The 24902-nt window shown below is 36.8% G+C and overlaps 2 protein-coding genes and 1 pseudogene across 3 annotated transcripts; 1 reads left to right on the plus strand and 2 right to left on the minus strand.

The window, feature by feature from the left end:
- Positions 1-3286: 3286 nt before the first annotated feature.
- LOC124824527 (protein argonaute 4-like) lies at positions 3287-13614 on the plus strand (annotated as a pseudogene). The gene is made up of 23 exons (XR_015786103.1): positions 3287-3502; positions 3579-3793; positions 3883-4104; positions 4231-4367; positions 4466-4563; positions 4653-4727; positions 9828-9850; positions 9967-10129; positions 10227-10343; positions 10428-10519; positions 10725-10787; positions 10871-10984; positions 11060-11222; positions 11297-11409; positions 11487-11624; positions 11719-11849; positions 12161-12226; positions 12509-12572; positions 12653-12764; positions 12845-12918; positions 13069-13163; positions 13248-13279; positions 13367-13614. The product of XR_015786103.1 is annotated as a protein argonaute 4-like (transcript).
- Positions 13615-14336: 722 nt separating this feature from the next.
- On the minus strand, positions 14337-14705 carry LOC148200403 (YDG domain-containing protein At5g47160-like). Its single transcript, XM_088112935.1, has one exon. It carries the CDS (start codon positions 14703-14705, stop codon positions 14337-14339), a length of 369 nt encoding a protein of 122 aa, XP_087969061.1.
- A 168-nt stretch (positions 14706-14873) lies between these two features.
- On the minus strand, positions 14874-16667 carry LOC124824528 (uncharacterized). Its single transcript, XM_088112937.1, has 2 exons — positions 15947-16667; positions 14874-15625 (listed from the first exon to the last, which is right to left on the minus strand). The coding sequence occupies exons 1-2, from the start codon at positions 16278-16280 to the stop codon at positions 14874-14876; spliced, it is 1086 nt and encodes a 361-aa protein (XP_087969063.1). The 5' UTR covers positions 16281-16667.
- Between the last annotated feature and the right edge of the window lie 8235 nt (positions 16668-24902).

Raw genomic sequence — 24902 nt, forward strand, 5'->3', positions numbered from 1 at the left:
AAAGTTAATTTGAAATAATTGTGTTCGAATTTTTTTTATTCGAATTGATTGTTCTGTTGATATTTTTTTTATCTTAAACATAATTAATGAAAAAATCAAACTTATATTTTTCTTAAAATTTTCAAATAACACTGATCATAAATCGTTTAATGGAAAGCTATATATTGATGTAAGTTTGTCATAGTTAGCATAGCATAGATGATTGATTCAATAACAGTAACAAATTTTAATTGTCTAATAGATGGCAACACCACATTACAGTAACTTGTTAACATTTTTCTTCAAATTATTTAGCAAGAACACATATTCATGTAGGGAAAATATCTCAACATATACAAAAACTAATATTTGGATACTATTATTATTATTCCAATTATAAATATGAACAATGTTCTGACTCTTGACTTTCCTTATTTTCTTTTTAGTCATAATAACACTACTTTTTTCCTTTTTCTATTATATACTATATATATATATATATATATATATATATATATTTATACCTTCTTTAATTATTTTTTTGCAGAGAAATTTTTTAAATTAGTTATAAAAATTTGAACCCAATTACCTTGTTTTTTTCCTTATGAATAATTACAGACATTAAATGGGTTTCTTAATTATTATCCAATGCCCCAGTACACTCTATGCAGAGCATATCAATTAGTGCATGCTTATTAGTCAAATATTGCTTTTGACATTGACTAGTGGACAGATTGGATAAACTTCATAAAATGTATTTAGAGGAAAAGAAAATAAACAGATATAAGCCATAAGAATACTTACAATGCTTTCAAGATTGGTTTTAAGAATAACTTTAAAGAATGAAATGAGTAAAGTAGCAACACTCTCACATTGAGAAGCCATGCAAATGGAGATTAATCTTACTTCAGACACAAACAAAATGTCATTTCTCTGTTAAGATATACCAAATATTCTATTAAAGGATATTAGATAATCAAATATTGTGTTAGTTATAATTTAGATATTATTATAATTTGTGCAGATTTGTGCACCTGTCATTCCTTTAATAGATGAAGGATTATAGAATCCTTAAATGTATATATATGGTACTCTACTCTTTGAAATAATATATCAGAATTATTCTTTAAACCTTTTAACATGGTATCAGAGTTATGGTTAGAGCCTATCCTAACATTATTGGTTGTTTGTTGGGCATATTGTTCCACCCATTATCGGGCCGCTATTGGACCACCCATTAATGTCTAATCTCACGCTCGAGATGTATATACCTCGGCGTGAGGGGGGTGTGTTGGAAGTCCCACATCGACTAGAGATAAGGCCAAATTAAAGTATATAAGTGGGTGCAGACCTCACCTTACAAGCCGGTTTTGTGGGGATGAGTTAGGCCTCAAGTCCACTTCTAACATGGTATATGGACCCTTCTTTTAGGCCTCAATTGGAATGAAGGTTTACAAATTAAAGAACGCTCTATATGGATTAAAAAGGTTTACCAAGTCTATGAAGGCTTTTGGCTACAGAGCAAGCTTTGATTATATATGTAGTTTACCAAGTCTATGAAGGCTTTTGGCTACAGAGCAAGTAACTCTGATCACACCTTATTTTTTAAGAGAGGAAAAGGAAAAATTACAGCTTTGATTATATATGTAGATGACATGATTGTTACAGGAAATGACCAAGATGAGATTTCTAGTTTACAACGATACCTTGCATCTGAATTTGAGATGAAACAACTTGGAAATCTTAAATATTTTTTAGGTAGTAGCTAGATCAAAACATGGTATTTTTTTATGCCAAAGAAAATATACTATTGATTTATTATTGGAAACTGGGCTGCTTGGGAGTAAACCAGCTGATACACCAATTGAACAAAATCATAAGCTCTTTCAATGCTCAAATTCAGCAAGCATAGACAGAGGAAGATACCAAAGGCTGGTAGGAAAATTAATTTATTTGTGCCATACACGTCCAGATATTACCTATGCAGTGAATGTTGTTAGTCAATTTATGCATGACCCACGGAAGGTTCATATGGATGCTGTTGAAAGGATTTTGAGATATTTGAAGTCCGCTCCTGGAAAAGGAATTTTGTTCTCAAATCATGAAAACATAAAGGTAGAAGGGTACACTGATGCAGATTGGGCAGGATCAAAAGATGATAGAAGATCTACCTCTGGATACTTTACTTTTGTAGGAGGGAATCTTGTAACTTGGAGGAGTAAAAAACAACCTGTAGTAGCAAGATCTAGTGCTGAAGCAGAATTCAGAGGCATGGCACTAGGTGTATGTGAACTTTTGTGGATTAAAAATGTGCTATCAGATTTGGGCTTTACACAAAATGAAGCTATGAGTTTGTACTGTGACAATACTTCGGCTATAGCAATTGCTCATAATCCTGTGCAACATGATAGAACAAAGCATGTGGAGATTGATAGACATTTCATCAAAAAGAAGCTTGAAGCTGGAATAATTTCATTTCCTTTTGTAAGATCAGAATTGCAGTTGGCTTATGTTCTCACCAAAGGAGTATCAAGAAGATTGTTTAATGAGTCTCTATTCAAGTTGGGAATGTGTGATATCCATGCACCAACTTGAGTGGGGGTGTTAAGATATGCCAAATATTCTATTAAAGGATATTAGATAATCAAATATTGTGTTAGTTATAATTTAGATATTATTATAATTTGTGCAGATTTATGCACCTGTCATTCCTTTAATAGATGAAGGATTATAGGATCCTTAAATATATATATATATGGTACTCTACTCTTTGAAATAATATATTAGAATTATTCTTTAAACCTTTTATTATTCTCCTCCTCTTATAAGCTAGCTGTGGTTGTGCAGTAGATTTCCCACGGCTATGACATTTGAAAATGTTTTGCTACACGTCTTATGGCACCATTTATGTTATGTTATTATCTATGATTATGATCTTTTCCGAAAACAGGAAGATGCTAACAGAAGAGAGTCTATAAACGGTCTATGATTATGGTTTTCCTCCTTATTTTATTTATTAGATTTCTTTCGTGTATAGCTCATCAAAAGTCAAGCCTTCCACATCAACGTGTGAGAGGAGGAGTCAGCTCTTTCGTTTCCTTTTGAAGTTCTGGAGATCAACTGGTGTTTACAATTCTCTCTCCCTCTCTCCCTCCCTGCCATTGTGTTTACACTATATGATTTTGCAAGCTATTATTGTTACATGTTGCCAATGAAAATTTAATTAGTTTTCTGAGTAAAGTCTGAAAATATAGACATTATTCTATGTTATCTGACCATATAATGCCGTATAATGTTTGTGCAGTAGATGTCTTCATTTGCGACAAATGGAACTGAGGATTCCCTACCTCCGCCACCACCTGCTATCCCATCAGATGTAGTGCTGGAGCCGGAGAAAAAGAAGGTCTTGGGGCTTCCAATAGCCAGGCGTGGCCTTGGCTCTAAAGGGAGGAAATTCCGACTTCTCACTAATCACTTCAAAGTGAATGTTGGAAACACTGACGGTCACTTTTTTCAGTATAGTGTATGTCCTTTTGTTTCTTTTGTATTATTAATTTTCTGTCTATTTGGATGGTGTATTCATGTCTATGTTTGAGCAGGTATCCCTTTCGTATGAAGATGGACGCCCTGTAGAGGGTAAGGGTGTGGGGAGAAAGGTCCTTGACAGGGTTCAGGAGTTATATTTTTCTCAACTACTAAACAACAATAAGTACTTTGCATACGATGGCAAGAAAACAGTTTATACCCTTGGCTCTCTCGCCCGTGATCGTTTTGAGTTCACTGTTCTTCTCGAGGATGTTGTCTCTACTTGCAGGTTCACATGTTGTGCCTTTTTATTTTGAATACTGGCTTTCATACGAATGTTTTTTTTCTGTCTAACTTTTTCTGTAAAATTCTGTGAAGAAATAATGGAAATGCCAGCCCCGATGAACATGGAAAATTGAGTGAAAATGATAAGAGAATGAGACGCCCAAATAAAGCAAAATGTTACAACGTTGAGATCAAGTTTGCTTCAAAGATTCCACTGCAAGCCATTGTCAATGCTCTCCGTGGACAGGATTCTGATAATTATCAGGAAGCAATAAGAGTTCTTGATATCATTATGAGACAGCATGCTGCTAAACAGTGTGTGATTTATACTAAATTCTTATTATTCCATAAATAAAGATCATTATTGAATTTTGATAATAGTTTTGGTCATCTCTTATTGTGTGTCTATTATTATTTATTAACAATAATTTTTATCTGCAGAGGCGGTTTGCTCGTGCGCCAGTCATTCTTCCATAATGATCCGACGAATTTTGCTGATTTAGGAGAAGGTGTTCTTGGCCTTCGGGGATTTCATTCTAGTTTTAGAATCACCCAGAGTGGCTTGTCACTTAACATAGGTATCATCTGTTGGTTGTACTTGCTTCCTTGTGGTGATTTCTTTTGTAGGGAATTCATTCTTTATAATTGGGTTTAACTTATTCAAAACAAATTCCAGATGTCTCAACCACAATGATAGTTACCCCTGGGCCTGTGGTGGACTTCCTCATTTCCAATCAGAATGTAAAAGATTCGTTTTCTCTGGACTGGGTAAAGGTATGCAAATTCTCTGACAAATCTACACTGTATTGTTTCATTGGTTTTTATTTTCAACAATACCATTTTTATTTAATTATTTTGGACAGGCCAAGAGAACACTGAAAAATTTGAGGATTAAAGCAAGTCCATCCAATCAAGAGTATAAAATTACTGGTGTTTCGGTGTAGATGTTTTCCAGTGTGTCTTCGTTGCTCCTGGCTGTCTGGGACACTGTCTGGGACGCTTGCTCTTCTCCAATTGTTGTTGTTCATACTCGCCAAAGGAGGGGGAGGTACCTGCAAAGATACTCCGACGTTCAAGTCAGATGTGAGTTATGGAGCCTCAGCTCTCAAGAGAGTGATTATGATATTGCTCTGAAATATTATTTAGAGTCTTTAGACATAAAGAGAACGTACCTGGACTTTGACCCTGTTACTGTATTTATAAACAAAATAAGAAATAACCACCTTACCTAAAAATGTGGTTAGTGGCTTTATAAATATCTTAAGATATTTTATGTAATATAATATCTAAGATATTTTATGTAATAAATATCTTACTACATAACATGCCCCCCAAGTCCGAGTTAACGGTTCCGTTTTACGGACGTGGTAACTATAGGACTTATGAGTTTGAGGGGGGAGGCTGTATTTGCTGTGGTCTGAACGTTTCAAACCAAGGATGACCGCGCGGTTGAGTTTGAAGGACCGAAAAGATGTGAGGACCTGGATGGCCGAGCGGTAGGGGCTGTATAGCCGAAGGTCATAGGAGCTGAATGCGTGAGGCCACGGACGGTAGAAGTCGAGTGGCATGTGAGGCCGAATGAATGAAGCCAAGCGGACGAACGTCATTGAGGCCGAATGGACAACATTAATGGCGTCGAACGGCCGACTGCTTTGAACGCTCTCGCAAAGGTTGTCGAGCGGTTTGAAAGCAAAAGGAGGCCGAACGGTCGATTGTTTGAACGCTCGTACAAAGATTGTCGAGCGGTTGAAACCTAAGAGCGAACACCGTTGAGGCCGAACGCTCGTACAGATGTTGAATGCTCGTACACATGGATGGTCGAGTAAGGGTATATCGGGTGCTCAAGGGAGAACAGTTACCCGTGGGAGGGTATCCCGAATGTACTGCGTGTTCTTGGGCGAACAGTTACCCATGAGAGTGTATCCCGAATGTACTGGGTGTTCTTGGGCGAACAGTGACCCATGGGAGTGTATCCCGAATGTACTGGGTGTTCTTGGGCGAACAGTGACCCATGGGAGTGTATCCCGTAGAACGCTCATGGACATGGTTTGTCGAGCGGTTGACGTTCTGGGTGTTCTTGGGCGAACAACTACCAGAGGGAGTGTATCCCGTAGAACGCTCGGTTTTCTGTTGGTCGTCTACTGTGACCTGCATAAGATATACAATATATAAAAATATAGAGCGTTTTAAACCTGGCGGTCGAACGTTAATAGGATCGCATGGTGGAGCTGGCGTGCCGATAGGTGGTCGAGCCGTAGAGGTCGAGTTGTCGAACATCAGGGAGGCTGAGTGTTGGACGCTTTGAGCGTTCGTGAAAATGAATGCTGGAATGCTTGAGACGCAAATCGCCGAACGACTGAGGCGAAAGGGTGGAGGCCAGGCGGCCGACCGTAATTGAGACCTACAGTTGAACAACTGAGGCAAGCGGACGAACGGCCCAAGGCTTGAGTGCTGGTGTAGATGTATGGTTGAACAGTAGAGGCCGAATGTGAGACCGAGTGGTTGAAAACCAAAGGGATGCCGAACGGCCGAAGGGCGAGGACGAACGGGCGACTGTTTGGACGCTCGTTCACATACTGATTGTCGAGCGTTCGAATCCAAAAAGCGAGGACGAACATTAGAGAGATCGAGTGACCGAACGTACAGAGGCCGAACAAGAGTATGGCCGAACGATTGAGTGTTGAGATCGTGCATGACTGAACGCTAGAGGTCGAACGTCAAGGAGATGGAATGATGGCCGAATGATCAGTGAGTGACTATTAGGCCCTTGAGGCCGAACGTCGATGATGAGAGAAGTGACGAACGCTATAGGCCGAACGTCCGTGAGGCCTAATGGTGACGCCGGAGGGTGAGGCCGAACGGCCGACTGTTTGACATCGATGTTGAGCGAAGCGATGAACGCTCTAAGCCGACCGTCCGTGAGATCTAATGGGCGAACGATTGGCCCCAAGAGAACGAACGTCGTTGGCGTCGAGTGGCCGAATCCAAATCGAGCGGTTGAACGTGAGGGCGGTTTGGACGCTCGACACGTAAGTTGAACGAGTGGACGGTTTGAACGCTCGTCACATGGCTTGTTGAGCGGTTTCCGAACGCTCGTTGATATGGATTGTCGAGCGGTGTTTGAACGTCAGTGGCGCTCGAACGCTGACATGCTCGTGTTGAAGTATGGTCGAGCGGTAGAGACCAAGACGCCGAACGTCATTGAGGACCAATGTGCGAGCATCAGATGTAGTTGAATGAGCGAACGCTTGCGGGTTCGAGTGGACGAACGTTACTGAGGCGGGTGGCCGAATGGTCGAGGCCAAGCATGGTCGAACGTTGGGGACCCAGTGGACGAACGTTATGGAGACGGGTGGCCGAACATGAGTGAGGCGGAATGGTTGATCGCCAGGGATGAACGTTGAGGCCACTCGGTCTTGTCGTCGATCAAGGTGGACGACCTTGGTGGTGGCTCATTCTTGATGGTCGACAAGGAAATGGTCGATCGGCAATGAAGAAGGTTTTGTCGATCGGTCACGGTCGACGCTCTGTCTTGCTGTCGACCAAGGTGGACGACCTAGGTGGTGGCTAATTCGTGATGGTCGACCAGAAAATGGTCGCTCGGTCTTGCTGTCGACCAAGGTTGACGACCTAGCTGACGGCTTATTCGTGATGGTTGACCAGGAAATGGTCGAACGGCCTCGCTGTCGTTCGGTCGAGTGTTGCAGCGCTTATGGTCACTGATGGCCTCGCTGTCGTTCCTCAAAATAAGCGTACGATCAGTTAAGGTCGACCGTATGTTGTCGATTCACTAGTGGTCGACTGAGTGGACGATCGATCGAGGTGTTGTCGTATCAGTGGTCGACAAAATGTACGATCGGTCGAGGACGACCGTCTGCTGTCTATTGCCAATGGTTGACAAAGTGGGCGATCCTGGAGGATCGTTGAGTCTATGTGCCGGAGGGATCGGATGGTTCAGTATCCAATCCTTAAAAATAGGGTTCGGGCCAAGTTAGTTGGATGATGTGGAGGCAGAATCGAACGACGCGTGAATTGTGCGAGGGTTGCGGAAGATGTGGAGAATGGGTCTGACAAGACACCGAAAGGGTTTACCCTGACAACCGTCTTCTTCCCGCTTCTCTGTAAAATCCTTTTCTGCCCTAAAAAACCCTAGAATCAGCCACACTGCGGAACGGCCGATCAAGGTGATCGAAAACCATGGAATTCCCAGGTTTGGGATGGACTGGCGGAAACGCAACCTAGCCCTGGCTCGTTGCGCTGCGGATGGCGCGGAAGGCGGAACCGGACGGCAAGGTGATCTTTCGTGTGGGAGTCCTCCGCGAAAACTGCGAGTTTGCTGCCGGCGAGCCTGCTCATGTGACTGGAACCGAGCTCCTGGCCTTGGGTTGTGATTTGGGAATTTAGGGTTTTCAGAAGAGATGTTGCCATTGAAGACGAAGAATGAGAACCTGGGCTCAATTTGAGGATTTAGGGTTTTCAGAAGAGATGTTGCCATTGAAGACGAAGAATGAGAACCTGGGCTCAATTTGGGGATTTAGGGTTTTCTGTTCTCAGTCTCGACTCTGATAATTCATACATCAATTAAACACAGAAGGAAACCCCAAATATTTTCTCGGCAGAACCTTTGGTGGTGGCTAGTGGAAGGCAAAACAGCGTGCCCCAAATCGGAGAGGAACCCGTTTCAAAGAAAACGAAGGAGAGAGCAGTACAACCGGTTTTAGGAAGCGCCGTTGATTCTAGGCAACGCTGGCAGCAGGCTCGGTAGTGGCAGGCAACGCAGTGATGGGGGGGAGAGCCTGACGGAGAGCGGCGACCCTGGTCGGCACGGTGGTTGAGTTCGCCCAAGAAGCGATTCATGGAGGAGAAGATTATCCCTCTCGCGCGCAAGGAGAAGAGAAAAAGGGGAGCTTGATTCCGTGGCCGGCGACGAGCTCGACGAATGGCGGTAGCCCTGGTTTGGTGGCATCAGCCGCGACTCGCGATGGTCAGGCTCCTTCAGACGGTGAAGACGCGGCACGGAGAGAACCTCGCACGCGAGAAATGAGGAGGGGAAGACCTCCGGTGACGGCCGACGATGGTCTTGACGGTGGGAATGCTGGTGGCGGTATGGAGGTAGCCGGTGGCGGCCGGTTTGGGTGGAGATAGTGGCGAGTGTGCGGGACTGGGTGGGGGTACCTCTCGTTAGCTGCTTTGGAAGAAAGATCTAGGTTTTTGGGTGTTGGATCTGACCCACAAAGAGGTGTGATTTCGCTGATGTGCTCATTGTTGCGACTTCGCAGAGGTGCACGTGCTGGCGGTGATGGAGTGGCTTTATCCGAAGAAACGATTCATCGAGGCCGAGGCTCCTCTTGTGGCTTCTTTGGGTTGGCACTCGGCCCCACGGCGCCAAAATGTTTATGTTTTCCAGTGTGTCTTCGTTGCTCCTGGCTGTCTGGGACACTGTCTGGGACGCTTGCTCTTCTCGCCAAAGGAGGGGAGGTACCTGCAAAGATACTCCGACGCTCAAGTCAGATGTGAGTTATGGAGCCTCAGCTCTCAAGAGAGTGATTATGATATTGCTCTGAAATATTATTTAGAGTCTCTAGACATAAAGAGAACGTACCTGGACCAGGTACCTGCAAAGATACTCCGACGCTCAAGTCAGATGTGAGTTATGGAGCCTCAGCTCTCAAGAAAGTGATTATGATATTGCTCTGAAATATTATTTAGAGTCTCTAGACATAAAGAGAACGTACCTGGACTTTGACCAGGTACCTGCAAAGATACTCCGACGCTCAAGTCAGATGTGAGTTATGGAGCCTCAGCTCTCAAGAGAGTGATTATGATATTGCTCTGAAATATTATTTAGAGTCTCTAGACATAAAGAGAACGTACCTGGACTTTGACCCTGTTACTGTATTTATAAACAAAATAAGAAATAACCACCTTACCTAAAAATGTGGTTAGTGGCTTTATAAATATCTTAAGATATTTTATGTAATATAATATCTAAGATATTTTATGTAATAAATATCTTACTACATAACAACTGGGCTTAGTGACCTCCGTGCAAAGACCAACTGTATTTTATTATCCTTTTTTGTCATTGTTCATTAATTTTCTACATTTCTGTTATTGCTATGGGTAGAGTTATATTGTATCCCGCAAGTTAGGATTTTAGTGGTGTGGACATTTTAGGTTTACATTAAAGAGAAAGGGTGGAGTGGATGGTGATGACACGGAGGAGGTGACCGTGTATGATTATTTTGTTAATCGTCGGAAGATAGATCTCTTCTACTCAGGTGATCTTCCATGTATTAATGTTGGAAAGCCGAAGCGGCCAACATATATTCCCCTTGAGGTATAATGTGTTGATTTGTTTTTCTTTAGTAGACAATATGAAATTGAAAACCTCTGACCACACTCCAAAGATCACTGATTAAGATTTTTTTACTTAGCTTTGCTCTTTGGTATCCCTTCAATGTTATACTAAACCTCTGACCACACTCCAAAGATCCAAATTGGTGGAGAAGTCTACGCTGAAGCCTCCAGAGAGGATGAGAGTGCTGACAGATGTTAGTCTCTTTATAATTTATTTTGACCAATTGCTATGATGCAAACATTTATCGATGAAGGTGATGTTATTTCTATTATTTCAGGCTTTGAGTCGAAGCAATTATGGTTATTAACCTATGCTTCGTAATTGTGGTATTTCTATTAGATTGAAGGTCGTGTTTTACAAGCTCCGAGGGTAAATATTTTTAATGGTTTTATAATTATGCTAGTACCTTGAAATGTGTATTTTTCTTGTTTTATGCATCTAGATATTAGATAATACCACTTTTGATGTTTGCATGATAATTTTTATATGCTCTCTAAGACAAATTGTAGACTTTTGATTTATTAATTATCAATGTTTGTTGAATCTGAAACTGATAATTAAACGTTATGTTCAGTTAAAGTTTGGAAATTGGGAGGATTTCAATCCAAGAAATGGGAGGTGGAATTTCAATCAAAAGGTATTTAATTCAACTTCTGATCTAATTTTTTTCTTCTTAGTTAACTGTTGTGACTTTTTTATGACTGGATTTTTTTTCTACAGAAATTTGTTAGGCCTGTAAAAATTGAAAAATGGGCTGTGGTTAACTTTTCTGCCCGATGTGATGTACGAGGACTTGTTAGGGATCTCGTCAAGTGGGGTCAAATGAAAGGAATGGTAAGTTTTCCATTTAAGTGTTCACTTGGAAGCATAATAAACATGCTGACTACAGTTTTTATTTGTTTTTGACAGGCCATTGAACAACCTTTTGACGTCTTTGAAGAAGATTTTCACAATACACTATTCTCGCCTCTGGTTAGGGTGGAGAAAATGCTTCAATTATTGCAATACGAACTTCCAGGGGTTCCAGAATTTCTTTTTTGTCTTCTTCCTGAGAGGAATTCTGAACTATATGGTAACGTATATGATTCATCCTTAAATGTAATTGTTCAAGTTTCATTATTGATTAGAATTAATCGAATCTCGAAGGTCCGTGGAAAAAGAGGAATCTAGCTGATTTTGGGGTTGTTACACAGTGTATAGTGCCCCAAAGGGTCAATGATCAGTATTTGACCAATGTTTTATTGAAGATCAATGCCAAGGTATGGTATTTTGCACTGTATTTATGCTCAACATCTTGTATTTCGTTTGTTATCACTGATTTTTGTTCATTGTGCAGCTTGGTGGCTTGAATTCTATTTTAGGAGCTGAACATGCTCCTTCTATCCCAGTTGTTTCCAGAGCTCCTACCATCATTATTGGCATGGACGTGTCTCATGGCTCCCCAGGGCAAACCGATATTCCTTCAATTGCAGCGGTAATTGTTCAGGAATCGTGTGTGTTGTTATGATGCGTATTTATTTCAAACCAATAATTATTTAACATTGCACAAGTAATATGTTGATGTTTAGGTGGTTAGCTCTATGGAGTGGCCTCTAATATCAAAGTATAGAGCATGTGTCCGAACCCAGTCTCCGAGGGTTGAAATGATTGACAATTTGTTTAAGAAAGTCTCCGATGGGGTGGATGAAGGCATAATTAGGTAAACGTATATTTGTTTGTAATTCGTGAATTTGTCTATTGATGACATCTATTTTATTAAAATTTGGTTTATTGATAGACGTAATATATATAGTTCTTTTATAGCCATTGCAGCTATATATGTATACAGTTTTTTATTGTCTTTAATACACTTGTGGTTACTTTTCTAAGTTCATCCGTAGCTATTAAAGTATTTCTTGCATTATATTATGAAGTCAATTCCAGTTATGACAGCTATTGGAATTATGCTTTTAACAAGGTATATGTTATATGGAGCTATACATTATTTATTATTTTATTTTATATTTGCAGGGAATTACTTCTTGACTTCTATACAAGTTCTGGGAATAAAAAGCCTCAGAATATAATCATATTCAGGTTAACATTTTCCCAAATTTTAAATTGCGTTTGTACTAATTTTTATTGTTTTGATGTTTTATTAAATTTTTTGTTCTAGGTCTATGTATGGCTTCATTAAATTATTTCCCTTTTTTAATTGAATGATTAATTTTAGAATTATGCTATGAAATTACGTTGATGGGGTATACTCTGCAAACCTTTATTTTTGTAGTTGTTATTTTTATTATTTTGTGAATATTTGTAAAAATGTTGTATATTTTATTCTTTTAGTACTTTCTATATTTTTTTTTCTCTATTTAGGAATGGAGTCATTGAGTCCCAGTTCAATCAAGTTTTAAACATCGAGCTCCATCAAATTATAGAGGTGCGTATTCGATGGCCTGATCAAACAATATTTTAACTATGCGTTTGTTTATTCTGTGGTTAATTACTTTTTTAAATTAGGCTTGCAAGTTTTTAGATGAGAACTGGAATCCCAAATTTTTGGTTATTGTGGCTCAAAAGAACCACCATACTAGATTCTTTCAATTAGATGTTCCCAACAATGTTCCTCCTGGTACGTTACCTTTTTGGAAGTTTTGCAAGAGTCAATAATATTTAGTTGTTTTATTGTTTGATCTTTTTTCCTTGGTGCAGGAACTGTGATTGATAACAAAATTTGTCATCCTGGGAACTATGACTTTTACATGTGTGCACATGCTGGAATGATAGTGAGTATTCGAAGTTTGTTGTTACTTTTTATCACTGCTATTTTTAACGTGGTTTTATTACTTTTGAATTTGACCTTCTTTTTTTTTTTACTGTATATAGTGAATTCACATATGCATAATTATTGATGCATAAATGTTGTTTTTATTCAGGGTACTAGTAGGCCTACACATTATCATGTTCTGTTAGATGAGATTGGGTTTTCAGCTGATGATCTGCAGGAACTTGTGTACTCATTATCATACGTGTAAGTTGCTGTTTTAATATATTATTATTTATTCTCTTGACATCTAGAGTCGTTGGAATAAGATTTTTTTACTTGTGACAACAGGTATCAGAGGAGCACCACTGCCATATCTGTTGGTAATTTGTCACTCTATTTTTTTTTTCTTTATTTGTTTATTTGTTCTGGTTGTAAGTGTGCCTAATTTGGTGAATAAACTTCTGCAGTTGCTCCAATCTGCTATGCTCGCTTGGCTGCTTCTCAGATGGGGCAGTTTATGAAATTTGAGGAAAGATCGGAGACAGCTTCTAGTCATAGTGGTGCTCCCCCTGTCCCTCAGTTGCCTATATTGAATGATAATGTTTCTAGCTCTATGTTCTTTTGCTGAGGAAATCCTAATGCTCCTTTAGAAAGGAAACAGGGATGAACTTTTATGCTGTTTAGTTGATTATTGCACATTTTGCTCTTGTGTTTACATGTGTTTAATCTTTTACTATTCGTCTATTATAATCAACTACTTGCACACATTTTGAATATAGCTGGTTAATATCTTAGTATTCATTGGAAAATATTCTTGGTTTTTCGAAAGTAATTTTTTTCTGATTGTCAGAAAATAAAAGTACTTTTGAAAACAATCATAACAAGATAATTTCCAGAACTACTGACAAACAAGCACTAGAAAAATGCAGCAGGAGTAGAAAGGCAACATTGGAAAATCATGTAGCAGAGAGACATTTCCTAGGCATGCTATCATACACATCAAGGCCTGACTATAACATTGATAAGAAGCATTTTCTTCGACATAAAAATAGGAAGAAGAGGCCAAAAAAATTATGCATTATGATCTAACTGTAACAAATCTAACTTGTTGAATTACTTTCTTTATCTTAAGTAGAACAGGAATGTTTGGTGTTAAAATAATATTTCAATAATATAGTTGAATCTTATAGAATAATTTAGAACATCTCCAATGATCCCATATAAAAGGTTTCAACATTACATATTTTGTTTCCTATTTTGATTAACGAGGTGTCTAGATCCACTGTAATGGCTCAGCTTTTTTGAACTTCTTAAAAGCAGAAGTTCCTCCAATAAGCTACAATACAAGCTCCATTTTTAGTTTTTTTTTTTCACTAAAATAAAGACACTCCATTTTACCAGTTTCATAAAACTAGAAAACGGAACACAAGCTTTAGGTTATCCTAAAATTCTATTCGGTCTAAACTGGAACACAAGCTTTCCATATCTCCTTCTTTCTATGTTCATTGTATCCACCAAATACAAACCATCATAAACATATGAGTAATGAGAATTACTGCTACTGTAACTGAATGCACCATCAAACTTTCCAAACACTTTGAATATAACTCTCACCGGACTTCTAGCTTGCATGCTATTTTTCAGCGCCAAATTTCCTCCTTCCAGTTTTTGATCACGAAGTGAAACTTTTTTCCCAAAGGCAGGATTTCTTCCTTGACCTTCATAAACCAAGGTACCATTAGATCTTCTAGAATTATCATAGCGATATGTTACCACAATGCTTGTGGCCAACGTGCTGTTGTCCATTATCTTATAATCAGTTCCATTCTAAAACTGTCTATGGAGTTCAAGCCTCCATAGGTGATATTTTTCAGTACTGGCTTGAACTCTATGTCATTGGCCTCCATATTCAAAGTTTGTGGAAAGCTTGATGGTGCATTCAGTTACAGTAGCAGTAATTCTCATTACTCATGTTTATGATGGTTTGTATTTGGTGGATACAATGAACATAGAAAGAGGGAGATATGGAAAGCTTATGTTCAAGTTTGAACTGAATAGAATTTTAGGACAATCTGAAACTTGCGTGTCCCTTAAGGACCATAGCAAGGTACCATCTTCTTGACACCTTTCTTTAGCATAATTGGCTTTCTCTTCGACTTTATTTTTGTTAGGGGCTCTACATTCAGAAGCATAATGTCCAAACTTATCACAATTGTAACACTTGATTCGTGTCTTGTCATACCTTGAATTCGGATTTCCTCTCCCACGACCTCTGTTAGAGCTTTCTCCTCTTTGGTTATTGTTGTTAGGCCTTCGTCCTTGTCCACGTCCATATGCATGCCATCGTCCTTGTTCTTGACTATAACTTCGCCTTGATTGGTTGTGTGTATTTTCTTCTTTTCTTGAATCAACGTGTGCCTTGAGGACTTGCTCCATGATCTCTTCCTTCTTCTTTTTCTTTTCTTCATAAGCTTGCAACGAACCAAGAAGTTTCTCTATTGACATGGCCTCCAAGTCTTTTGTTTCTTCGGTAATGGTGACAATATGTTCGAACTTTGGATCTAATGATCTAAGAATTTTCTCCATAATTCTTACATCATCTAGCTTCTCACCATTTCTTTTTAGGTTATTAGTAACCATTAAAACTCTTGAAAAGTAATCAGAGACTAGTTCACCTTCCTTCATATGCAAAGCTTCAAACTCTCCTCTTAAAGTTTGAAGACGTACTGATAGAAACCTCCACAACGAACCTAATCAAAACTCCAAACTCACACCAGGTAATGAAGAAAGATCTCTTTTATTCACAAAAGAATATCTGTATACAATGAACAATAGAGGCCTAACCCTCTCCCCAGGATAGAACCTGTCTAACAAACAATTAACCAAAAGTCCCCCACACTAACTCTCCTATTTATAATGGTTTCCCTCCTCACTTAACTGCTAAAGGCAGTTAAGTGCCAGACCGTTAGTTAGTTAATCGCATCAGTTGTGCCTCTTCCTTCTCTCGTACACTATCCACTTCCCCTTATTCCTTTCAGGTCTATCACGTACCTTTTTGACTTGATCTGCTCCCTTGTAAGAGATCTTAAGCTTCTCCCATGCTTCCTTGGCTGACTTGACTCCAGAAATCTTCTCAAAAGTATCTTCATCTAATCCTTGATAGATTAGACAGAGAGCTTTCTTGTCTCTCTTCCTTGAGTCTCTCAAGTTATCCTTTTGAGCTTGAGAAAGACTCTCTAGATTCTCTGGCTCAATGTGGCCCTTCTCGACCACCTCCCAGACATCATGTGCACCAAGGAGAGCTATCATCCTTAAGCTCCGATTGTCATAGTTGCTCTTAGTGAGCATTGGGACTTGAAAGGGAACTCCAGTATTTGCCATTTCTATGAAGAACTTATGGCTCTTGATACCACTTTGTTGGGAGAAAACTTTAAAGGCTAGAAGGAAGTGTTTAAGATTGGGAGAGGTTGGAAGATTTTGAGAGAAGAGGAAAGGCTTGTATTGAGTGTTTCTAAACTTTTTTGGCTTGTTTCAAATGATACAATCATCCCCTATTTATACTAATGGCACCTCCTTAACCAATGGTTAGGATCTTGCCACCACAACATTCATCTAAGGGTTATAATTTATTCTCTAGAACTTTCTAAAACATTCCTATAATTCTAAACTTATCTAGAGACATCTTATGGATAAGCATCTCTAGATATTTTTGTGGAACATTCTAGAATCCTTCTAGATAGGATTTTCTAGAATGTTATTTGGGCTTTTACTAATATTGGGTTTTTATCTTTTAGGCCCAACATACAAAATCAATTTATATTCCAACACAATGAACATAGAAAGAGGGAGATATGGAAAGCTTATGTTCAAGTTTGAACTGAATAGAATTTTTGGACAATCTGAAACTTGCGTGTCCCTTAAGGACCATGGCGAAAATTCAAGGCAACTTGCAAAGTTTAGTCGTAGGAAGAAACTCAAGCCGAAAGTTTGTGTTGCCGAAAAGGAGGTTTGTTCGAGTTAAAGATCTTTCAGATGGTCGGGAGAATTTCCAAATCCTTTGTTCATGAAGCTTCCAAATGGAACTGAATGGAAAGTGAATTCGGAAGAAGACAACGGTGAGATTTGGCTGAGAGAGAGATCGAAGGAATTTGTGGAACATTATTAGCTAGACCATGGACATTTTGTTTTCTTTAAATACGAAGGAACTTCCTAGATTCATGTAAACATATGTAGCCAAAGTGCAGTGGAAATAGACTATGCATGTGTCAGTGGTGATGGAAACTACAACATTGATCAAAATGAGCAAGAACATCATAATGGATGAAGAACATAGTGCTGAACACATAGGAGGTAAGGATTCATTCTTTGTTTGTTTGTTATCTTTATATTTTTTATATTATGTGGATCATAATTTTATGTTAATGATGTCTGATAGCGAGATCTCACAAAATTTCTAAGTTCTTTTTTGACATAACATGCCATTGACTAGTTTAGGCTTTGAATTGCATTCCACAGGTCAAAGAACTTCATATTTTATAGTTTCTTTCACATGGCAAAACTGTTGGTTGTTTATATTTGTAATTGTGCTTGAACTATCTGTGTTGTGCATTTATTGTTTACAAATGAATTTTTTATTAAAACACTTTGCACATTGCATATCTCTATGAATTAATCGATTACACAGTTTGCATAATCTATTAAATTCATTAGATATCGATACATGCTTAGTGGCAAAACATCAAGTCTTAACCGATTACAGTATGTGTATAATCGATTAAAACTCGTGGTTATGTCTACACATGCTTACTGACTACATTGATGTGTTTTAGATTGAAAAAGTTTGCAAAATGCTTAAGTTTAGAACTTAACCAATTACATTAATTTCTTAATCGGTTAAATTGTGTTTTGTATGAAAACATTTTTCATGAATAACCATAACTGTCACAACGGTCATATTTTTAAATACTGTGGCATATATGTTTTGGTTAATCGATTACATGCTCTGCTTAATCTATTAAATGCTTAAATGTAAATCTATTAATGCAAAAGGAATTGCTTAACCAATTCCATTATTTGAGTAATTGATTAAATTGCGTCAAAGTTGAGAAAAACTATAAATAGACATAGTTCTCTCTGTTTTCAACCACTTATGAATCATATCTTTAATATCTCACATTGTTTGTTGAGATTTATTATAGGAGCGTCCTACTCTCTTCAAGAATCAAGAATTCATACATTTGAATATTTTCATCACGATTCTTTCAACAATTAATTTGCAATCAAGTCTGATTGTGGTTCCCTGTTGATGCGGCCAAGAAGAGAGCTTAGAGAAGTTCTAGTGACTTAGAGTGGGGTATATCTAAGGGTGTACAGAAAGTGACTTAGAGTGGGGTATCTCTAAGGGTGTACAGAAATAGGATTGTTCTTTCTGGGTGTATATGATATAGTTGATTTGGAGTTGAGAGAAGAGTACATTGAGAGGGTTATCTCTGTGTCTTGCTTGTAAGAACTCAATCATTATAGTGGAATCCTTTCAATCTCAAGTTGATTGAAAGAAGACTGGATGTAGGTAGGTTGGCCGAACCGGTGTATATCGTTGTGTGATTCTCTCTTTCCTTTTACTTTTGCATTGTCATTCATTCTTTATTGATTGCATTCCAAAAAATCTAAAAAGATTTTGAAAATATTTTTAAAGAACTTATCTTTTCAAGGGAAACCAATTCATCCCCCTTCCCCTCTTTGTTGGGACATTTGGCCTAAACTTTTTCTATACCTTGGATCTTGACCTCGAGTTGTTTCATCAATCCTTCAGCAACTAAAGAATTAGTGTTTTCCACAAAAACTTGGAAATTAGGAGCAAGTTCTACTGGAAGTTTCAAACAATTTGCAATCCTTGGTTGCAAAAAATCATCGAAGCTACTGCTATTAAGCAAAATCTGGACCACCATGCCATTAATTGTGCCTGTAAACTTCATAGGCCCAAGCCAAATGACTGTTTTAAGGCATTATATGACAAATGATGATTCTGATTCAAATTTTTCAACTCATGAGGAAGCTCAAGGGCCAACTCCGAAGTATCTTCATCATCCATTTGTAACAGTAAGTATTGCTTATTAGGACATTGATGAATGGGGTGAACTTCTCATCACAAGTATAACATAAACATTTCTCCCTTCGGATCTGCATTTCGGCTGGTGACATTCTTTTGATATTTCCATTTTTTGGAAAAGTGGAATTGGTAGGTGTAGTAGGGTTTGGAAGTAAAGGTGGTAGGCTAGTGGATTTGATGGATTGGGATAAGGTGAAGTTTGTTTTGAGGCTAGTGTTTGAGCTTGTGTTTATCTCCATTGATAAGAGGCCTGAAGGTGGAGAACCATAGTCCTTTGTTTGAGGGAAGGATGTTGGGTACAAACAAAGTCCCACATCGGATAAAATAAGAGATGTACATGGGTTTATATACACATAAGATACCTATAATGATAATAGGTGTTTTGGTGAAAGATGTAAGACCCAAAAAAAATAAAATATATATATATATATATACATAAATATATATTTTAGTAAATTTTTTTAAATTGAATAGTAAAAAGTAAATAGTAAATAGTAAAAAGTAAATAGTAAATAAATTTTCAGCATTAAGATTCCTTAGCATGGAAGAAATTAGTAGGTAGAAACTAGGATCAGATTTGGTGAGTAAATGATTAAAATATTATTTTTAAATAATATTAAAATAATAAATAATATTAAAATATTAATGAATAGTAATTTTTTTTTACTATAAATAGCCATGGGAGGGAAGGGTATTATGCACCAAGAGAAGAGGAATCAAGTGAGAGCTTGAGAAATAGAGAAAAAAAAAGAGTTAGGGAGAAATTTTTAGTTGCAAGAAGAGTAGAAGTTCTGAAGGGTTTCGGGGAAACAAATTCGGAGAAGCGAAAGGGAGTCTTCCCTCCCTGCGAAGCACGAACCAGAAATTGGGAAGAGGAAAAGGAGGTTCGCGCCTCCCTCACCGCGGAACGAACAAAGCGACAAAAAAAAATGGGTGCCTCCATCTTCTTATGAAGCCGCGACAGGGAGGAGAAGAAGAAAACAAACCCTAAGTTGGGTTATTCAAGAACAGAAACAAGGATTGAGGAAAGATTTGGACTTCTAGAATTGAAATTTCCATATTGAATTTAATTAAGGTTAATCTGAAATCTCAATCTAGAGAAAATAATTAGAATTAATTGGCTTTAATGCCAATGTCTTTTTTTAAAAAAAAAATAATAATGAGAACAATTAAAAGAATCCAGACGTCACTGATCTATTTCTCCTAAAGCCTTTATTTTCTTTTCCGCATAATATTTTAAGCATAATTCATTACCTAAACCCATCTTCACGTTACAACTACCATTTACCTAGATGTTAAAACCATTTTTCAAAGATTCACATATCACAAAATTAATTCTATATGTACATGAAACGAAATTAACATTTATTGGCCTTCCAACAAAATTTCCTGGCTACAGATATTATTAAAAGTATTGTTGACTATGAGAGTAATGTGAGTGCTGAATCAAAATCCCTAATACTTTAGTTTTTATGAGGACAACAGATTGTATGTAAAAACACACATGTGTTTTAATGACACAACAAAAATGTGTTTTTATGTTTGATATATATGTTGGTTTACAAGTGTGTTTTTGAATGGTTAATACATATGTTACATGTTGATTTGCATACTACTGTGATTATAAACTGTGATCATATTTATGCATGCAAAATGTTTTTAACAAGATAAAACATCAAGCACAAAGCAATTATGCAGATACAATCAATTACAATGATAAAGTAACCAATTGAATTCATCAGATATTTTATGTTTTTAAACAGTGAAAAAACAACAAGTTTTGAATCGATTACATTAAGTGTTAAATCGATTAAAACTCGTGTCTTTGCAGACATCATTTTGAAAAGTGATATGATGAGTTTTGAAGAGAAAAAGCTATCAACATTTGCTTAAATGTTAAGCTTAATCGATTACATTAGGTATGCAATCAATTAAGTCGGTTATGTTCTGAAAACTGAGTTAAAGCTTAGTCATAACTGTTTTAACCTTCACATTTTTAAATATGTTGACTACAATTTATGACAAATCGATTACATTAAATGAGCATTCAATTGGATCTGTTTGAAATTGTAATTATGTTACATCTGTGAATTATGTAACCGATTACATAACTAACATAATCGATTTATCTGCGTCTGTCATGTGATTACTATATATTGATGCAATGCAACTTAACTGTAATGATTTTTTATCACTTGAAATTTTCATATCTGATATCTTTGTGTTGAGAGAAGTGTTACAGGTTGCTAAGAAGCAAGATCCAAGATTCAAAAGATTTAGAAGAAACTTGAAGGATTCTTGAGAGAAGAACTTTGGACTTATACTGATCATAATATGCATTACTTAGGTGTTTTCTTCATTGATCAGAAACGTGTATTTCACAATCTCGAATTGTGGTTCCCTAGTCATGTGCAACATGAAGAAGAACGAGGAGGACTTTGAGAGATGGTCTCAAAGGGATTCTACAGAAAGGACATGTGGTTATTTGTGTAGGTGTTTTCTTTCTATATTTGATTGTGAGTGGGAAAGGTGTTTACACGTTGAGAGTGTAAAACCTTTAGTGTAATTCTTAAATCATTATAGTGAAATATCCTTCAATCTAAGGTTGATTAGAAGGGTGACTGGATGTAGACATTAAAGCCGAACTAGGATAAAAATCTTGTATTTGTTATTCTCTCCTTAACTTTTTACTTTGAACTGCATATGCATTTTACTTACACTATAAGAAACATTAAAGATCATTAATTTTGCAAAAATATTTAAAAAGCAATTTTTTTTATCAATCACCAATTCACCCCCTCTTGGTGAAAGAAACTAGTCATATTTTTTCTAACAACTATCACCAATCATTCAAACAAAACATAAAAATAACATTTAAAACATTTAGAATTAAATTATCACTTAATAAATAAAATAAGGATAACTTCTCATACCTTAGTCAATTATAAGGCTTTAAGAATAAAGATCAATCAGTCACAAACGCTTCTGCAGTCTTCTCAAAAAAAATACTTTTCTCCTCTTCAATTTCTCTATTTAAGGCTTCACTAGTACAAAAATCACGTACAACGTTGAATATTTTAGACTTTTAACGGCGAATTCGCCAACGACATCATATCAAGAGACGTTAAATTAACGTCGAATTTTAAAAAATTCGACGTTAAATTAACGTCTAATTTTAAAAAATTCGACGTTAAATTAACGTCGAATTTTGTCAATATACGACGTTAACTTAACGTCGAATTTTGTTAATATTCGACGTTAATCAATTTTTTTTATTTTTTTAATTAATTGTGATTTTTTTAACAACTCTACAATATTTGAAAAGCAGAAAAACAACCAATATCAGTTTTTGGTATTTTATAAAGCATGAACTTTGTTCAACAACAAACAACAATAACCAACAATAAACAAGTTCAATCAAACAAAAACAAACAAGTTCAACCAAACAACAACGACAAACAAGTTCAGCCAAACAATAACCATAAACAAGTTAAAAAAAACAACAAATAAGTTCTTCAAAACGAAAACGAAAACTAACCTTCAAAAGGTGGGTTCATCGGAATAAAGTGTCGTCACCCGTGAGAGAGAAAGCAGAATGCGTCTATGAAGGATAAGAATACGAAAATAATCGGTCAAAACAAACGAAAATCATACATAAAGTAATTAATTAACATGCATTTGTATCAAATGAAAAAAAGATTACCTATGGTCGTCAAACTTCGTTCGAGAAAAGTTTGAGAAGAGGAGAGGGTCTCGCGCGCTAAGTTAAAGCTAATGAATTTTCAATCTCCCGCTCAAATTTTTATTGAATTCACCAATCTTTTAACGTCTAACGCTCGGACATTCGACGTCTTATATCGTCTTACGTCGAATTACAATTATAAACGACGTTTAATAATTGCATTTACTTACAAAAATGCCACCGGTCATTTTTAACGTTGGCTATTTAGTGGTTCGACGTTGAACGTGTGACGTTATACGTTGTTTTTGCACTAGTGCTTGTTCTCTTTTCCTTTCTTTCTCTCAGGTTTTACATAACTCAATTCAAGACTTCCCTGATAACAAGAATCATACAAAATATATTAAAACTATTTTTTGAATAAAAGATAACAAAAGATTTCATTTTAGAAAAGCAAAATATCTTTAAATCTTATATATGTCAATGGCAAGATTTTGAAGTTGGGGAAATTGCTTGAGCACTTCCAAGACCACAACTCAATCCTTACTCCAAGACAAATCCAATTGAAGTTGAACTAAATTCTGAAAGTCAAAATCCAGGTACGATGTCTACAAGAGATATAAAATAATATCAAAGCATCAGAAACACTTTTCTTATTTAGTAATAGAAAGTAATAACAAATAAACTCACAGGCATTAACCAATCTACGAACAAAACTTCAACACTTTCAATAATTTCCATTGGAAGATAACAAGGTGCACAAATGTTGGGTGTTGGGAAAAACTTAAATTTTAAAAGTTTATTAATAATTTTGTTTAAATTTTATTTTATTAGTTTGGGTATATTAATATTTAGTTTGATTTTGATAAAGATAAAATAAGGATATGTAGTTTTGATCTTTCATATATTTAGGAGCAGTATTATTTTATTTTATTGATATAAGATAGAGATAGATTAAGTACATTTTATTTTAAGTTAGTTTATATTTTCAATTTTTATTATTTGTACTTGGTCGAAGACCCTATTTGCACCTATTTAAAGGTTGTCAAGGTTTAATGAAAATGAACCACATTGAATTGAAGAGTCCAATTATTTGTGTGGGTCACATTTTTTTTAACAAAGTGATATCAAAGCTTTATGCTCTAAGTATTGAGAGGGGAAAAAAAGAGAAAGGAGAGTCAAACACCATGGGGGAAATGTGAGTGCTTGAGTTTTTTTGTGAGAGATTTTACAAAGGTAGTCAACGAAATGAGTGTGTCACAATTGTCAAAAAATATCAATTACAACAATTGGTCTTTGAAAATGAAGGTTCTTCTTAGATCTCAAGATGTGTGGGACATAGTGAAGGAAGGGTACAATGAACCCGCGAATGATGAGCATAAGATAGTAAACTAGACTGTTGCACTGAAAAAGACACGGGTGAAAGACAATTGACTTTGTACTTTCTGTATAAGGCAATGGATGAACTAGGATTCGAGAAAATAGTTAATGCAAAGTCAGCGAAAGAAGCATGGGAAATTCTGAAGGTGGCATACAAAGGAGATATCCTCGTAAAGTAGGTTTGAGTATAAGCTCCCAGAAGAGAGTTTAAACATATAGAGATGGATGGAAAGGAGGGAGTTGTTGAGTTTATAGTTGCAAAAGATGGCCAACCAACTCAAAATGAATGAAGAAGAGGTGCCTCCTAACCAGGTTGTGAAAAAGATCTTGAGAAATCTGACAGATGATTTTGAAAGTATTGTGGTCATTATTGAAGAGGCAAAGGATTTGTCAACTCTCATTGTTGAGGAGTTAACTAGGTCATTAAAGGCCCACGAACTGAGAAAGAAAAAGAAAAAGAAGGAATGCAATATCAAGCACTACAAACAAAGTTTGACTCTAATGGAACTCAGAATAATCAGAGTAGAGGTCCTCAAGGCAAAGGATGAGGAGGCCGAGGACGAGGTGGACGTGGTCAAGGTAATTTTAAGGATGATAGTGAAGAGAAAATCGGTCAGCAATATTGGCATGATCGAGTACTATTTAAATAACATGTATCATTTCTCAAATTAAGAAATTGTCACTAAAGTTAATATGCGTTGTCATTCAAGCAAGATACTTATAATTCAAATATCTTCTTTTAATTTTAAGTTGAATGTTAATTATTTATTCATTATTTTATTACATAAAATTATATGAAATAATTGTAATATAAGGAGAAAGTATTAAAGAGATT

Source organism: Vigna umbellata, chromosome 4 (assembly GCF_029865625.1).
Source record: "Vigna umbellata cultivar VRB3 chromosome 4, Vumbellata_1.0, whole genome shotgun sequence".
NCBI classification, from domain to species: Eukaryota; Viridiplantae; Streptophyta; class Magnoliopsida; order Fabales; family Fabaceae; genus Vigna; species Vigna umbellata.

What these genes read in the sequence shown, in the direction of transcription:
- LOC124824528 (XM_088112937.1), bottom strand. Translation starts at nt 16,280, where the DNA reads ATGGCAAATACTGGAGTTCCCTTTCAAGTCCCAATGCTCACTAAGAGC. An exon ending in AGATCAAGTCAAAAAGGTAC is followed by an intron (nt 15,626 to 15,946) that starts GTGATAGACCTG and finishes GGTTTCTATCAG; the next exon opens with TACGTCTTCAAACTTTAAGA.
- LOC148200403 (XM_088112935.1), bottom strand. Translation starts at nt 14,705, where the DNA reads ATGGACAACAGCACGTTGGCCACAAGCATTGTGGTAACATATCGCTAT.